We start from the raw sequence: 16,721 nt of genomic DNA, 5'->3' as shown, positions 1-16,721 counted from the left end.
GGAGCCCGTTCGTAATAGCGGGAGACTTTAATGCTTGGGCAGTGGAATGGGGCAGCCGCTGCACCAATCAGAGGGGGCAAGCGATACTCGAGGCACTTGCAAAACTCGACGCAGTGCTTGTCAATGACGGAGCCAGTAGCACATTCCGTAGGAATGAGGCCGAGTCATGGATAGATGTAACGTTTGTCAGCCCCAGTCTGGTCTCGGACCTGGACTGGAGGGTAGACGAGTGCTACACCCATGGTGATCACCTAGCAATTCGCTTCAAAATCAACTATGATGTGCAGCGTCCGAGGGTGGGTGATCCCTGTCAGGTCCGTGGGTGGAAGACCAATCACTTCGACAGCGGAGTTTTCACCGCGTTCCTGGGACTAGAGGCCAACACCGACAGTCTAAGTGGGGATGCGCTGATAGCTGTCCTATCACGCGCGTGCGATGCTACTGTCTTGGAACCAGGCTAATACCTCCTAAGATGTCCAGTGGGGTGGTTCCTTAACACTCATTCGGAAACAGGGGTGCTTCGCGGTCCAACTATTTCTCCCATGGGCACAATTCTTCCTTTCCAGATCGATTTACACACTTCACACTCGCGGTTACAAAATAACAACACTACTTTATTTAACTTAAACGAAATATTCCGGAACTATACATTTTATTCATCTTAATGCTAACATCTTATTTTTTATAGACTACACATCAATTTAGCCGAACGGTGGCTAGTACCGGCGTGCCTGTACTGTAGAAATTATCAGACCGATTATTGCAACTGTCGAAATGGACACGAGTAGGGAATAGTGAGAATGTGAACACGCTCTTATCAGCATCTCGTTATCTCGCCATCATATCCACCACTGCAAATTTAGATGGGCATCTCTCCATAGTTCTCACAGGTAACAGATGGTCTCTCGCCAAATCAATCAGCTACCAGAATTCAGGATAGACGAGAGTTGTTTATATCTAGTCGGGTGCCTTGCTGGACGGATGGACAGCTTATTGTTCGATTGGATGGCTCGCAGTTAATAAAATATGCCATGGTTGTAGCTCTAGGGTGATGCTGCTCCTCAACAGCTACTATGCCGAGGAAAGCCCTGCCAAGAAATGGCAGACGCCCGGTATACTGTTGGAGTGCCGAAATTGCAGCCCTACGATCAGCCTGCCTCAAGGCTAGACGTAGGACGCAACGAGCCCGCACCGAGGAGGAAAGAGCGGTCCGCCGGGAAGTGTTTCAAGCTGCGAGACTGGCCCTTAACAAGGCCATTAAGAGCAGCAAGAGAGCGTGCTTCGACAACCTGTGCGTATCTGACGCCTATAGGATCGTGATGGCCAAGACCAAAGGGGGCTCTTCACCCCCGAACGGTCACCGGACCGGTTGGCGAGGATTATCGAAGTACTCTTCCCGTCCCGAGCCACAAGTCCCTGGCCTCCTCCTGCGCTGCAAGGCGCTGGGAGTGTGGCCGAAATTGTGGCTCCGGTGACGAACGAAGAGTTACTCGCAGTGGCTAACACCCTTGCGATGAACAAAGCTCCAGGCCCTGACGGAGTTCCAAACAGTGCACTCAAGGCAGCGATCATAGCGAACCCGAACATGTTCAGGCTAGCTACGCAGAGATGCCTGGATGAGTGTTGTTTCCCTGAGAGATGGAAAAGGCAGAAGTTGGTACTACTGCCGAAGGCCGGGAAGCCCCCGGGTGACCCATCGGCGTACAGACCAATTTGCCTGATCGACACGACGGGTAAACTGCTCGAGAGGATCATCCTCAACAGGCTCACCCCGTACGCAGAGGGTACGGATGGCCTGTCGAGTAACCAGTTTGGTTTTCGGAAGGGTAAGTCCACGGTGGACGCTATCAATTCAGTGCTAAAGACTGCAGAGGTAGCGTTCCAACGGAAAAGGCGAGGAATTCGATACAGTGCGTTGGTGACCCTGGACGTGAAGAACGCATTCAATAGCGCAAGTTGGGATGCCATAGTGCTCTCGTTACATCGGCTTATCCTGCCGGTGGGACTGTACCGGATCTTGGAAAGCTACTGCCAGAACCGTGTGCTGCTATACGAGACCGATGCCGGTCAGAAAAGTGTTCCTATTACCGCAGGAGTCCCGCAAGTGTCAATTCTGGGCCCGGTATTATGGAACCTGATTTATGACGGGGTTCTGAAGCTAAAGTTCCCTTCTGGTGTGAAGATCGTCGGCTTTGTTGACGATGTAACCCTAGAGGTCTACGAGGAGTCAATCCCCGAAGTAGAGCTAACCGCAGAACATGCGATCAGCACTGTGGCGGACTGGATGAGTGCGAGAGGCCTTGAGCTCGCTCAACATAAGACGGAGGTGGTTATCGTCAGCAACCGTAAGTCGGCACAACATGCAGTTGTTCACGTGGGAGACGTCGCGGTCACTTCAAAGCGGAGTCTGAAGATTCTTGGGGTCATCATAGACGACAAGCTTACCTTCGGTAGCCATGTCGAATATGCGTGCATGAAGGCTTCGACTGCTGTGGCGGCATTATCGAGGATGATGTGCGGTATGTCAGAAGTGGGCACCTAACTAAAATGTCCCACAAGGGATGCCAGAGTGAGAGTTAGGTCGAATGACTAGAGTAGTATGTGTTAGCGCGAATTGAATGAAAGAGGTGAGCAGACTCACATGGTATGATAAAGGTGGGCATACAAGTCAGACCCACATAGCAGGAGAAGGGTGGGCACACAAGTCAGACCCACACGGCACGATAGAGGTACAACAGAGCTTGTAGGGTGTGTTAGAGGGTGCGATAGAGTGAGCACTCAAGTAATACTCGCTTGGGACGAATGCCTGTGTGAGCGAGAATGAGCGAGTACGTTAAGTACTGCCATCCCCCAGAAGTAGTACTGGGAGGTAGTTCCTGGGGGAAACGATGGCGGAGCCCAAGGGAGTTTAGTCGGTATTACCGGTATGGTCGAGTCCGACACTCCAGCACACTTCCGAGTGGTAGTTTGGCAACTACAATGCACGTGTGCTGGGTTAGTGTGTAAATGCATTCTCCCTTGTAAAAAAAAAACACACAGTGCGAACCCGGCAGCTTTGGGGTTGGAACTAGTGCGCACCTAGTTTCAACCTGAGCGAATAAAAAACACTTTGACAGCACTTAGGTTGTAACTGGTTCCAACCTAGGTTGAAACTTTTTAAAAACGAATTCGACATTAGGGAAAATCCAATTCCGGTGGGAACTATGGTCGTATGCAATCAGGGAAGGGGGGGTGGAATACAGTTAAACCAGCCATTAACGATTCAGCGGAGAACAATGTCGGGTATATGGGACGAAGTCGATGGAACGATTGGTTCGACGAAGAGTGCAGACAGAACGGAAGCGGAGGCAGGGGAGCATATTGACGGACGAGCTTGTTTTGATCGAAAGGTGGAAGCAGCACTACGAGGAACATTTGAATGGCGCTGAGAGTACAGGCAGTGAAAGTCAAGGCAGCGGGGGAGATGACTACGATGATTACTTGGATCCTTGCTAACGGCTGATAACAATGTTAGTTGTGAAATACGAAGGCGCATCATCTGTGGAAGCCGGGCCTACCGGTTGTCCTCTATGGACATGAAACATGGACAATACTCGAGGAGGACTTGCAAGCACTCGGAGTATTCGAGAGACTTAGGACCATCTTTGGCGGCATGCAAGAAGACGGTGTGTGGCGGCGAAGAATGAACCACGAGCTCGACCAACTCTACGGCGAACCCTGTATCCAGAAGGTAGCTAAGGCCGGAAGGGTACGATGGGCAGGGCATGTTGCAAAAATGCCGGATAGCAACTCTGCAAAGATGGTGTTTGCTTCCGATCCGGCAGTACGAGACGGGGTGGAGCACAGTGAGCAAGGTGGACAGACCAGGTGCAAAACGACTTGGCGAGCGTGGGGCTCATTCGAGGATGGAGAGATGCGGCTTCGAAGCGTGTATTGTGGCGTCAAATTGTTGATTCAGTGTTATCTGTTTGGACGTAAACTAAATACTTGAAATTAAAGGTAGTAAAGAGTGTGATTTTACCTGACGAAATGAAATTTGCAATTATCAAAAGTTTAGCTCATTTTAACGATTTAGCATAGCATAGCAAAGCATATCTGACCGCACACTATCCTGGGTTGGCTATCGATAGGGACGTTAGATGCGCCAGGAAAACAGCCTGGGGCTTGGCATGTTTTTCATTCAACGATCCCTTTGTTCAACACCTGGCCAGGTCCTTACGATTAGTGGGGATTTTGGGTGGGAAGTGTTGATTAGATACCTGCTTAAGAAGATGCGGAGAACTCGCGCGACCTTCATAGGTATCTGGAGTTGGAATTTGGATGGGTTATTAAGGGATGCTTTTCTTGGCGAAAAAGCGTGAGTATTATATTTCTATTGGTATTGATATTGCAAAAGGTGATGTTTTGTTCTTGAATGTAATATTTTGAATTCAATTGATTTTGCATTCTGCAGCATATTTCTGAAATAATTAATTGTAGTAATATTAGACTGTGATGTAGTGTGATGCGTCTTCAGAACCTACGTCAGCACCCAATGTTTCTGAAAGTGAAGATAATTGTCAAAGGTAAATCGTTTATGACAAGATGATTGTTAATAAATGTTTATGCGAGATTATTTAAAATATATGGAGCTCCATGGTAATTTGAGAAAATGTATGGGAATATTAAGAATAAGTGTATAAAAAATGTTGAAATTTATGAAAATCAGAGGAGAGCAAATTGATCCTTGGTGTGAAACAAACTTCACCAGCAATACTTGTTTCAGCTGAAAAGGAAATATAAATAGATTTAGATTACATTATTTGAAAAATAGTTCACAGTGTCCCTGACCGAAGGACCTCAGCTTCAAGAAATCAGCGTCACTAGATCACCGTGTGTCAAAAATTATAAAAATACAAATGGTAAAAATTATTAAAATAAATATGTTTCTTCTATTGTATTGGAAATGTTAACGTTCCTTTGTATCTTGTCAGCTCTTCCCGTTTTTCTAAAGTTTGATCATCGAACGTATTAAAATTTTGTCAGATAATAACGTCTTAGGCAAATGATGCCCTCTCGATCTTCCCGTATTTTTTTAGTAAATTTTTAATAAATATTTTAATGAAAATGTGGAAAAATAGATATTAGAAAATGTGACAATATGAAGGGATCAAAATATGTTTATATAAAAATATGAGAATATGAAAATATTAAAAAAAAATGATATGAACATTTGAAAATAGTAAATAAAAATATCAAAATATGACAATTTGGATATATGAAAATATAAATCATGAATATATGGAAATATGTTATATAACTTAAAAATATGAAATATAAGAAGTAAACATTGAAACAAGCAAAAATTATGAGAATATAACACATGCAAGCATAAGAATAAGAAAGTGTGAAATATGAAAATAACTTCACACTTTCACACTATTATATTCACATGCTATAAAAATGAAAAAAAAAATGAGAAAACGAAAGTATGAAAATATAAATGTATATGAAAAAATTAATATATGAAAATAATGAATGTAAATAAATGAAAACATAAACATATAAAAATATGAACGCACGAAGAAACGAATATATGAAAACAAGATAAAACGGAAGTATAAAAATTTGAACATAGGAAAATATGAATACACCCGATTCTTTTTTTACACGGGGGATGCGTTCCGTGTAAAAAAAGTTTTCAGTTCAAAATTTGAAAATCCGTGTAAAAAAAGTTTTATGATTTCTCGACGAATCATGCAAAATGGAGCAACTTTGCAAAAATTTTGTATAGGATTTTTTTTACACGGCCGTGTAAAAAAAATCCGTGTAAAAACAGAATCGGGTATGATAATGAATATGATAAAATGAGAACGTGATAGTATGAATACATATTTGAAAAATATATAAATACAAATATGAAAATATATAAGTCAAAAATATAGTTCCTTATCAGCAGTGTATGGCAGCATAAAAATACAACATAATGAAATTATGAAAGCATAGAAATAAAAAAAATATATGGAGATAAAAAAATAGTAAAATTCGAAAATGTGGGAGTATAAAAATATGACATTATGAAATTAATTAAATATAGAACATACACACTAATTTTTTTTCGCTGAATCTCGGCAAACCAATTGCCGAGGTGGGCACCGCCGAGTGCTCGGCAATCATATCGGCAAAAAATAGTTTTGCTGATGACCTCGGCAATCTATAAACACGTCAGTTGTCATTTTCTGCCGAAAATTTCGGTGAAAAAAAGAACTGATCATTCGGCAAAATCGAAAAACAAACAAAATTTGAAATACCGAATTTCGGCATTACTTATTTATTTTGATTCGGCTGGAAACCAAGCAAAAAAGTAATATATAGTTTCTCCGCGGTTTTTTAAATATATAAAACACAGACGAGATCATTTTCAATACTTATTTTTATTTACGAAACAATAATTATTATTACAAACAAAATGAATCAACGGTGTTTTCAGGTAATTTTGAAGTAAGAATGAAACGAAAATAAATCAACGGTAACTAAACAGAAATAAAAAAAAAACGTGTTACCAGGTGTGCATTTCTTTCTAATTTAGAATAACCTGTTGAAAAAGCAATAAAAATGCTTCAAAACTATAGGAAATCCAAAAACTTGTTGGCGGTTGTACTCATTTTCTCAACTCGAAGGCAAGCCGCCGAGAAAAATCCATAAAAAAGCTTGTCGGATGGCGCACATGTTACATTGCCCACTGCAAACAGCTTACACAAAATAGTGAAAGCCTGGACAACATTCGTCTCTGTCTCAAATATAACATTATTCCAAACAACGTAGCAAACACCTTGCTCAAACTCCTCTCCAACAACAATTATTTGGGGAATGGTCAAAATCGGCATACTCTTATCAGGCTGCAAGTCAAAAATATAACATTACTTATTGTATTTAATGTACTAAAATAGTATTCTCACATTGATCCATTGTATTATACCGTGAAGCGGGTTCATCTTTCGCAGGTGAAGGTCCTGTTGTTCTTCCCTTGTCTGTTTCGTGCCACGTGTTGGATTTTTTTGTCGCACGATTGCGAGGGCTCTCAGAAAATCATTCTTGATGAAGCGGTATACATCAGGGTAGCGATTCAAAATTTTGGGTTGCATAGCATTCCAAAATTCTTCAAACTCAGCTGCCTTAAGATAAAGTATTTTATAATCCTGAGCAATCTAAAAATGCAGAAATACCGTATAATTCGATAATATTTACAACCTTCTTTTATTTCATTTACCAGCAAGCCGCCGAAACCCGAGGCCACCGGAAAATCGTTCAAAAACGTCAAGAAGGTCCCTTCGTTTCTATGTTCATTCCGAATCTTTATGGTTTTGCTCCAAAGGTTCAGAATGTGGGTCTTGGATTGATCCGACGGCACGATAAACTTTAATTCGGTGATCTACGTATAAACAAATATAAGGATGAAACGAACTTGTTAGAAGTAATAATTAACTCTTTATTACTATGCCTTCCATGTCTTCTTCAACACCCTCCGTCATCTCCGGTTGCTCAGATTTTACTGCATCATCTATCGCTTGCTGTCGCCGATGAAAAACCCTTTTGTTGGATTTTTTTGCGAAATATTCCATCCGATAATGGATCTTTCCAGCATGTCGGCCTTCACCGCGACCATTGATATGGAACCACAAAGCCTAAAAATAGGTTTATATATCAAGTCAGATAAATAGTTTAACCATGGCACTCAGTAACAACCTAAGATTGAACAATAAAACAAAATCCTAATATTCTCAAGCCAGCCTTTAACAGCTGTTGTCTAAATAAAAATTGAAACTATTTTACACGATCAACTAATTAATGAAAGACGACTCTTTGTATTAATCGAGGCTCTTTAATTGTAAAACCAAATTTGCAATACATGTTTATTCAAATTATCGACAAAAGGAATGTCGTTTAAAAAGCCGAATAACAAGTTCGCACTATGGGGATTTGCAACGTATTATATGGCTATCTTGATTGCATTTCTTTTGTCGGTAATTTGAATATTAGGCTTCTTACGTTTAATAGTAATCCACTAACGTTTACTTCCATATATTTTAATATACTACTCACCAACTAACTTCAAAATAAAATTGTTGTCACTTTGTATTTACTTGCAACGAATCTGTCTAAAAACTCTATAAATTTCGCGTTACGTTTTTTGCGGGCGAACCCTAACTAGATTTCGATTTGGTTGATTGAACACGTCTCCTCTTGGAAAATTGTAAGGTTCTCTAATAAACCGTTGTATGGAGCTTGCTGACGTCTAATCATCTTTCCCTTCAAGCACATAAGGCTATCTGACGTTTAATCATCTTTCTCTTGCACGCGCACGGAAAGGATAGGATTTGTTTTCATACGGCTTCGGAAGCGTTTCCGTATATGAAAACAAACCCTATCCCGCCTATACACGTGCAAGAGAAAGATGATAAACGTCAGATAGCCTTATAGCAGTATAAGATTTGTTTTTGAAACGTTTCCCATTAAAAACAAATGCTACCTTTCCTATGCGCTTGAAAGAGGAAGAAGATTAGACGTCAGCAAACACTCATAGTGCAACGTTACGTCACATGGCATCAATAAAGGGCGATGTTTACACTTTTTTTTTACCAGTGTTCAAATTGAGGTTTAATTAAGAGTGAATTCTTACGAGGGCATTGTTTACAACTGCTTATAGAGTTTTCGGCTCATGCACTCGTCTATACAGTTATATACAAACATTAAAAGTCTCGAAGTAGTGAAGTGGAGAATCTTACGAATCTTTTAGGCATTTTTAAAACAGAAAAATACGTACGTGTGGAACATCGGATGCAGAAGAAGCCAGGATGGGATACGTTTTCACGAGGGATCGTGCAATAACATCTTTATGGAATGTTGATGGTCTCCTTAAAAGATTTGTTTTGTAAGTAGATATTAAAAAGAAATTTTTCTTGCTTTCGTAATTTTTGTTTCAGGTCACTTACTCTCCGTACAGTGTCAATAAACAATCACACAGAATGTGCGTAATCTGTGTGATCATTTTGTCGGTCGGGTTTTTTCCTTCCAATAGCAGTTCGATCAAACCATTTCCATTCTGGGTTTGAGAGAGTACAGTGTTTATGTTGATTTCCTGTGAATTGATCAATCAATTTAGAATTAATTTATGTATATGTAGTGTTAGCTACATGAATAAATACTCACTTGGTCAAGGTTAATTGATTTATATATATTGTCCGGGTCAGTATTGGTTTCGTGTTCAGGCTGATCCTCTTCGACTAAGTCGTCCTCAACACCGGAAGTGTTGTTCTCCTCAGCCTTTCTTCTTCAAAAATTATATCGTCAGCGCATTGTCTTTGTATTTTCTGAATGGTTTTCACCATTTTAGTGGTAAGTTTCAGCCTGGTAAAGTCACTATTGTCCAACATCAAAAGTGTATCCAAATCGTTGATCTCTTCTTGAACTGAAAACAAAATCCATGACCATATTGCTTCGTTACAGGTATTTTTTTAAATTACATTTAATAGTCTTGATGATAGTTTCTTCTCGAAATATACTTTTGTCTGCTATCATAAGGAGTCCAAAAGGAAAACGTTGTATGCAGATGGATATCTTGGGAATCAAACAACTGTTCTGTCGAACCAACTGTTACTTCATATGCTTGCAAGAAATCATCATAAGTCTCGGTGTTGCACAGCCGCAGAAGGAAACAAATTGTGCTCTGGATGACGCAAATTTCATTGATGATGCCGTATGTTGGGTAGTTTTCATTATTCATGTTTCTGAGACAAACTATCAGGTTAGAACGGAACTCTATTCCATTGATAGTAACGCTTTTCGTTAGGAATACATGAGATGCGGTTTCGTGTACAAATATTTTGCTCCGGCAATCCTCACGAGATACAATGCGTCCTGCCCCATACATTATTTTATCCGTGAACGGGTTATCCAAAATATCAGAAACCATCGTGAAGGTCTGTCGAGTGGCCAAGCTTTTACATATGTTCCTGAAGTTTCTACAAGTGGACGCCTGATTTTTCAGCGGTTTGTTTTTTTGCTCAAAAACAAAGCAGTTAAATTGCTTCATATTACCACTTTGTTTAATGCAATGCACATAATGATCAAGGTGATGATTTTTGTTGATGCGTCTTTTGAACATTTTGTAGAACAGACCTTCGTACAATTTGATATGTTCTTCTAAGGAAGCCAACATATGGTCCGAAATTATAGAGGACATCAAAATTCGCGAAATATTGATCAAGTGCCCTATCATGCACATATATTCACAATCAACGGGTACTTTATGTGCAAACAAGAATGGTAGAGCCCTTAGCAGAAGAAGGTTTTGAGAAGCTGTTTGTTTCAAGCGATACGTTGCTGGCTTTGAGAGCATTTCTTCGGTAAAATTGGCACAGGGGCGATTCTTTTTATCGACGTAACCGTATGAGAATAAATGGATGCGCTGATTTATGAATTCCACTGTCATTCCAAATTCTAGATTTGTAGTAGTGGCTTAAAACCAATTGAACGGTCAATGTCACTATTCCTTCAGCAATATCATGCATGGTATCCAGTGCAAAATTTTCAGTTATATGAAAATTCTGAAGTTCATTTAGAATACAACCACCCTTTTTCAATCCGCACTCTGACGACGTAATTTTACCAGCTTCAAGCGCGTTCAAGGTTGCTTCATACCATTGTTTGTTACGGATTGGAAATGTTTGAAATGGATTCTCATGAAACGCTGGCCTAGGAATAGTGCAAATTCTACAGAAGTATTTTGCACTGGGGCCAAGAAGACCGAAAATTTCGTGTAGAGCCAAAGTATCTCCACAAAACATTGAAACAACCGCCCGTATTTCAAATTTTTCTGTACCGTAGTATACCGTGATGCCATTCTCGAGTTGTTTCAAGTCATATATCAAAGGCTGAAGAATTTTGTTGTAGCCATGTTTTTTTGCATCGATTGCTGTAGCATATATAACAGGGAAAATGGAACGAGGAGAACTATTCCATTTGTCCGGGAAGTTTTGAATCTTGAAATCAAACACTGATACCTTGTTTATACCGGCTCTGGAGCTTAACGCGTTTCCTAACTCAACGTCGTCTTGATACAAATCAAGCCTAATAGCATTTGGAAAGTTTTGGAAAAAATCGCTGCATTGATATGATTGTCCTGTTCGGTATGTGCTGTATTCTTTAATGTGTTGAGTCTCCGATTGAATGTCATTCAAAAGTTTTCTCGTCTCTGGATTCCTGAATATTAGTTTCAGAGTGTCTATTATAGGAATATACATAAATGTTTCCTTTACTCTAACTTTTTTTGATAATCCCTTTATGTGTCGAACGTCTTCGCGCGTCTGTAGCATTTTCTCTACAGGGCTCGGCATTGTCACAGCAAGTTTCTTTAGAAATTGTGTTTGTTTGGCTATTGTGGATACTTGCGAAAATAAATCCGGAAGATGAAAACAGTTAAGGAAAGATATAGTCTCTGGTGAACTTAGATCAATTCCATTTTTGCACAGAAAAGTATTTGTAGTACTCTGAAAATATTCTCCCAACATTCTAACCAATGTTTCACATAATTTAATCATTTCTGTCACTTTCGATTGAGGAAGAGATACATCTTTTGAAAGGCGACAAATACCAATTGACACACATTCCTTGATCTGACTCAATATGCAATCATCGGTCTCTGAAACCATTGCGGCCTGTTGGAAGTATTTTTGCGCATCATTTACAATTTCGCACGGAGGTTTCTTAACACTTGGTTCTTTCGAAGACCCATCTGCTGACGTAAGCAACATAGCATCTTCGATATCGTGATCTGAAGTATCGGTGGGAACGAATTTGTCCACAGGGTGCTGAACTACTATGTGGCGCTTTAAGGACTTGAAATGGCTGTACCGTGATTTACATTTGGGAAACATGCAATCATAAAATATGCTGTTGGGAACGAAATGCATGTTCCGGACATGCATTTGGATATGTCTTTGGAATTCTTCGACATAACCCAAAATTTGATTGCGGCAGAAAAAACAGGTTATGGAAGATACATTTTTCTAAAAAAAACAAGTAAATCCCAACATTAATACAAAATGAGTACTTACGAAAAAGATCGTAGATTCTTACATCCTCCTTCTGTAATTGTTCCAGCACTTTATCCATTTTTTCACAGCACCTTACAAAATAACTTCTGAATTTAGCTACAAACGAGAAGCTTCGCGTGTTAGATTTTCACTTGAATTCTGAAAATAGCGGCGTAAAACATGACAGCAACATTACCGAACTTCCGAAATTGATGATGCGCATACCGAAATCTCGGTTGCACGTACTTGCAGATATCGGTGACATTTAGATTTACTGATAAGCTCGGCAAAAAATTTTACCGAATGTTGGTATATTATGTTTAGTTACTGATATTTCGGCATATTTGTTTGGGTAACTTCGGGAAAACTATTTTGATTGCCGAAAATTCAGCAAAATCTCAGATTACCGTTTGAAATCTGTATTTTTTTCTACCGAGCTCGAGAATCGTTTTTAAGTGTGTATAAATATGGAAAAGTGAGGAAATAAATATACGAAAGGCTCTTTCCTCAGCGACACCCTCATAAGTACCACGGAGTTGGATATTGGGAAGGTATTCGTTGGGTCAGGATTTGCCTGTAGCTCGCAATGTGACCGTGGTAGATCTTACCCCGTAACACACCACGTAAAGGTGTCTACCCAGCGTTACGGGTAACCTCATCTTGGTCTAAACTGTGTATTCACATATTTTAACTTAAACAAACTGGTTTTCATAACTTTCTTCAACTTTGATAACTTTTCGTAGTTTTGATCTGCCTATTGAAGTTGGAAGGAATGATCTTCATACCAGTAGCTAAGACCCCCAAGACTCGTCCTTTCTGTGTGTCTCTAAATGGCCGAAACGAAGTTGGGACAGCGATTCTCCGTGGATGCGTGTGCACGCCGCGGAGGTCTGACTAGAAGAGGCTAAGTCATGGCTTGCTGCTCGCTGATTGACACGCTGATGTGTGAATCTATTAACACACGCTGAAGGCATTTTACTCAAACCCCACATTTCCCTTTTCTCTCATTAAAATGCAAAGAAAAATCTTCTAGCATACCCCACCAAAATAAACTTGACTCATCATCATGGTTTTAATACCTAAACAATGATTCAGAGTGTGAGTTCTCAAACTGTGTGTCGCGAAAGATAAAACGTGATTCATACTTCCGTTGGATGATTAGAGAACAACAAATTTACGAAGCCAACATGGCCATCTTTTGTTTGTCAAATACAATGACAATTTCTTCCAAAAAAACATTCAAAATATTACCCAAATGCAATCCAAAACTAAGCGGTGTTGAGCTTCATTACTAATAAGATCTAAGAACAACCTAATAAAGATAAGAAAGTCCATGCTAATCAACATTTAATCCAAATCTATTTCAAATAAAATCTAAATCCAATCCAGTCCAATCCAATCCAAGTCAAATCCAAATCCAAGCCAAAGCCAATCCAAATCCAATTCAAATAGATTCCAAAACCAATCCAAACTCGTACATTTAATCCAACTTTTACTTTCGCGTACACCATACCATTTGCCATCAACTAGTACTGCTAGCCAATAACTCCAAACTAATCTTACGCATAATAAATTCGAACTCCAAATAGTTTTGTAAAATCCGGCAAACTTATTATTTTTTTATTTCCAAGACACCTGCTCCTACAGCTAATCCTAATAATAATAAATTTCTAGATAATATATTTGGCTTTCCGAACAGTTTTGAACAGTACAGTATTGAATATTTCTCCATTTCTCTAAGATTTCGTTATATCATTGCTCAACTGGTAGTCTCATGTACGTCGCCAAGTGGCTTCATGAAATCTAAATTTGTTTTAATCAAAAATCAATGCTTGCAGCACTTTGAAATTTTCTAGATCGTAAATCATTTTCCGTTGGTCTCACAAACTACAATACATTTTTTTTTTCGGCCACCTTTCAGATATGCTTTATAGTTTCTGAACCACAAACCATTTCCACCGATCTTCCAGACGTAATTTTGCAAACCACAAACCAATTTCTTACGGTCTTCGTGACGCTCCTTGTGATTTGGCCAACCACAAACCATTTTCCGATGGTCTTCGAGATGCGTCTTGTGATTTTGCAAACCACAGACCATTTTTCGACGGTCTTTGAGACGCGTCTTGTGATTTAGCAAACCACAAACCATTTTCCGACGGTCTTCGAGACGCGTCTTGTGATTTGGTCAACCACAAATTGTTTTCTGATGGTATTCGAGAAGCGTCTTGTGATTTGCAAACTATTTTCCGACGGTTTTAGAGACGCGTCTTGTTATTTTGCAAACAAAAAACCATTTTCCGACGGTCTTCGAGACGCGCCTTGTGATTTTGCAAACTAAAACATATCACTCGTCACAATTTAATCACTTGAATTCAACTCACCTCATGAAATCAGCAACAGGATCCAAAAAATATTCTGGCAGGATCGCCAAAATGTGTGACCCTAAATGGCCGAAACGAAGTTGGGACAGCGACTCTCCGTGGATGCGTGTGCACTCCGCGGAGGTCTGACTAGAAGAGCAAGTTTAGCTCATTTTAACGATTTTTCGATAAATTCAATATCCTGCCATGAGTTCATTTTTGTTGTTGTTAATTACATTATTATGAAATATATATATAAGTAACCTTTTTAAGTGCAAATGTCGTATCCAACAAATTTCTTGTTTTGAATTTTGATCGAAACCAGTTTCGTAACAAATAAAAAGAGTGATCCTTAAATGTTCATGCATAACGGCACTACATTCTTCAGAGAACCAAACTGTTTTACGTAGTTTACGTCGGGCGGTCGTGTTATGTACACAGCCCTAATGATTTTTTCAATTGGAATTCATTGGTTTTTCCAACGACTCCTTTTGCTACACCGAAATATACTAATGGACAAAGTATTTATTGCAGTAGGTTTTGATTACTAAACATATAATAAAGATTGGACTCGGTCTTGAGCAAATATTCGTCGTCGTCCACAAAGTTCCAATGGACAAGTACCTTTGCCCCAAAGCCCCCTATACACCCCTCAATACCAGAACACTTACGAGTGAATGTAAGGAAATGATTGATTGATTCAACACTCGCTACCATGCTCAAAACATCAGCTTCTACCCGGTGCGATGCACCCACCAGGATTGAAGCCTGTAACATATGCGCGCTCAATACGAACCAAGATCGCCTCTTGTCTGACAATAGAAATCCACCCGCCTTGTCCCCGGAGGGCCCTGCCGATGTTTAGATAGACAAAATTTCACCTCGCCTGGTGTGCTGCTGTTGTTGTTGTTCTAATGTATAGTTCGATAGTGGTGGTTGTTGGAAAAAGGATTCCAATCTCCGTGCCGTGTTTCCATCATTGCCTCCCGTCCCCCTGACTCGAGCACATACACACGAAGCACAGAAAGGACGACGGATCGGGTTCCTAATTGCTGTCGATGTTTATCGACAGAGAATCAGCCAAAAAGAGGTTAGATTGAACCTGGGAAAATGTAGGTGATTCTGGCATGTTTTTCTTCCTTCCCTTTGTCTGGCTGCTTCCTGTGTGGTACCTTGTCGGTTGGAGTGGTATGGCAAGCAGCACACATAAACGAAATGCAGAGAATTCAGTCTCCCATCAGCATCCCAGAAGGGATGTTTGCGAGGAGGAATGCCGATGTGTGTAGCAGCAGAGCAGTATCATGTTTACATTGCTATTTAGAAAGCAATCAACCCTAATCGATACTGTAATCCATCATATCAAATTCAGGTCTCTCGCCGGTGTGTTGGCTTGTGCTCGCCTGCCTGTTCGGGTTCGAGGACCGGGTGGAGACATCAATTTCTTACCGGAGCTGTTTTGTTAGATTTCGCTGAGCAGCTGGTAGGGTTACCAGCGGAATAGAACTGCTGAACGAGACTCCGTCTTTCAACTCTATTTAAAAACGAAGAAAGACAACACGACAGCCCCAGAACTGTCGAAGGTACATTCCATACGGGAGTGCAAATATTGGCAGCATCCTGACAGATCACTACCGTTTAGGGAAAATCAGAGATTTCTCGGAACACACAGCCACCTTCGCAGAGTTGGACGTTCGGCCGGAGCGGGACGGAGCAGCGCTGTAAACACCTAAATGCAGCCCACACTGACTGCTGACTGCCGTGTGTGTGCCGGAGGATAATGGATTAGTAAACGATTTACACTGGATGACTCGTCACCACGGCCGCCGCCGGTCGACGATGGAGGACGCCCGGTTCGGTCTGCCGAGACATGCCTGGATGCGTGGGTGTGGATGGGAGGGAAGTCAAACACAAACATCGATTTACAAACCGACGTGGAGATGAGATTGAATGAGCTGCTCTGCCGGGGCTGAGGTATGTGCACTTGGCAATACCTTCGTTACGGCTTGTCGGTTTCTGGTAAACGTTATATGGGATTAGTGATAATGAACATGTTCGAGCGCTGGTCTTTAATTGATGCGATTTGTCATTCATGGCAGCATGCGAAAGGAGATCGTACTCAATGTGGCCATTTCACGATAATAATAAACAGAAATCCACAGATTCAGGATTACATATTTGAATCCTTTCACTGCTACGTCGCTAGCTAGCACCTAGCGTCATTCTAAATGCCCAATTGTAAGCTCAAGTTTTTATGGACTTGATGATGATGATGATGATGATGATGATG

General features: G+C 40.6%; 1 protein-coding gene across 1 annotated transcript; it reads right to left on the bottom strand.

Moving 5' to 3' along the window:
- Positions 1 to 6,394: 6,394 nt before the first annotated feature.
- On the bottom strand, positions 6,395 to 16,303 carry LOC134204467 (uncharacterized). The gene is made up of 8 exons (XM_062679290.1): positions 16,233 to 16,303; positions 9,190 to 9,307; positions 8,973 to 9,118; positions 8,804 to 8,894; positions 7,476 to 7,664; positions 7,250 to 7,411; positions 6,939 to 7,187; positions 6,395 to 6,878 (listed from the first exon to the last, which is right to left on the bottom strand). Exons 1-8 carry the CDS (start codon positions 16,301 to 16,303, stop codon positions 6,606 to 6,608), a joined length of 1,299 nt encoding a protein of 432 aa, XP_062535274.1. The 3' UTR covers positions 6,395 to 6,605.
- Between the last annotated feature and the right edge of the window lie 418 nt (positions 16,304 to 16,721).

This window comes from Armigeres subalbatus, unplaced genomic scaffold (assembly GCF_024139115.2).
Source record: "Armigeres subalbatus isolate Guangzhou_Male unplaced genomic scaffold, GZ_Asu_2 Contig606, whole genome shotgun sequence".
In the NCBI taxonomy this organism is placed as follows: domain Eukaryota; kingdom Metazoa; phylum Arthropoda; class Insecta; order Diptera; family Culicidae; genus Armigeres; species Armigeres subalbatus.
This window is presented reverse-complemented; position numbering and strand designations above follow the sequence as displayed.

Excerpts from the sequence above, each read along its gene's own strand:
- LOC134204467 (XM_062679290.1), bottom strand. The coding sequence starts at position 16,303 with ATGTCTCGGCAGACCGAACCGGGCGTCCTCCATCGTCGACCGGCGGCG. Across the intron at positions 9,308-16,232 it reads GTGGTGACGAGTCATCCAGT|AAAGGCTGAGGAGAACAACA; the intron begins GTAAATCGTTTA and ends TTTTTGAAGAAG. Across the intron at positions 9,119-9,189 it reads AATCAATTAACCTTGACCAA|GAAATCAACATAAACACTGT; the intron begins GTGAGTATTTAT and ends ATCAATTCACAG.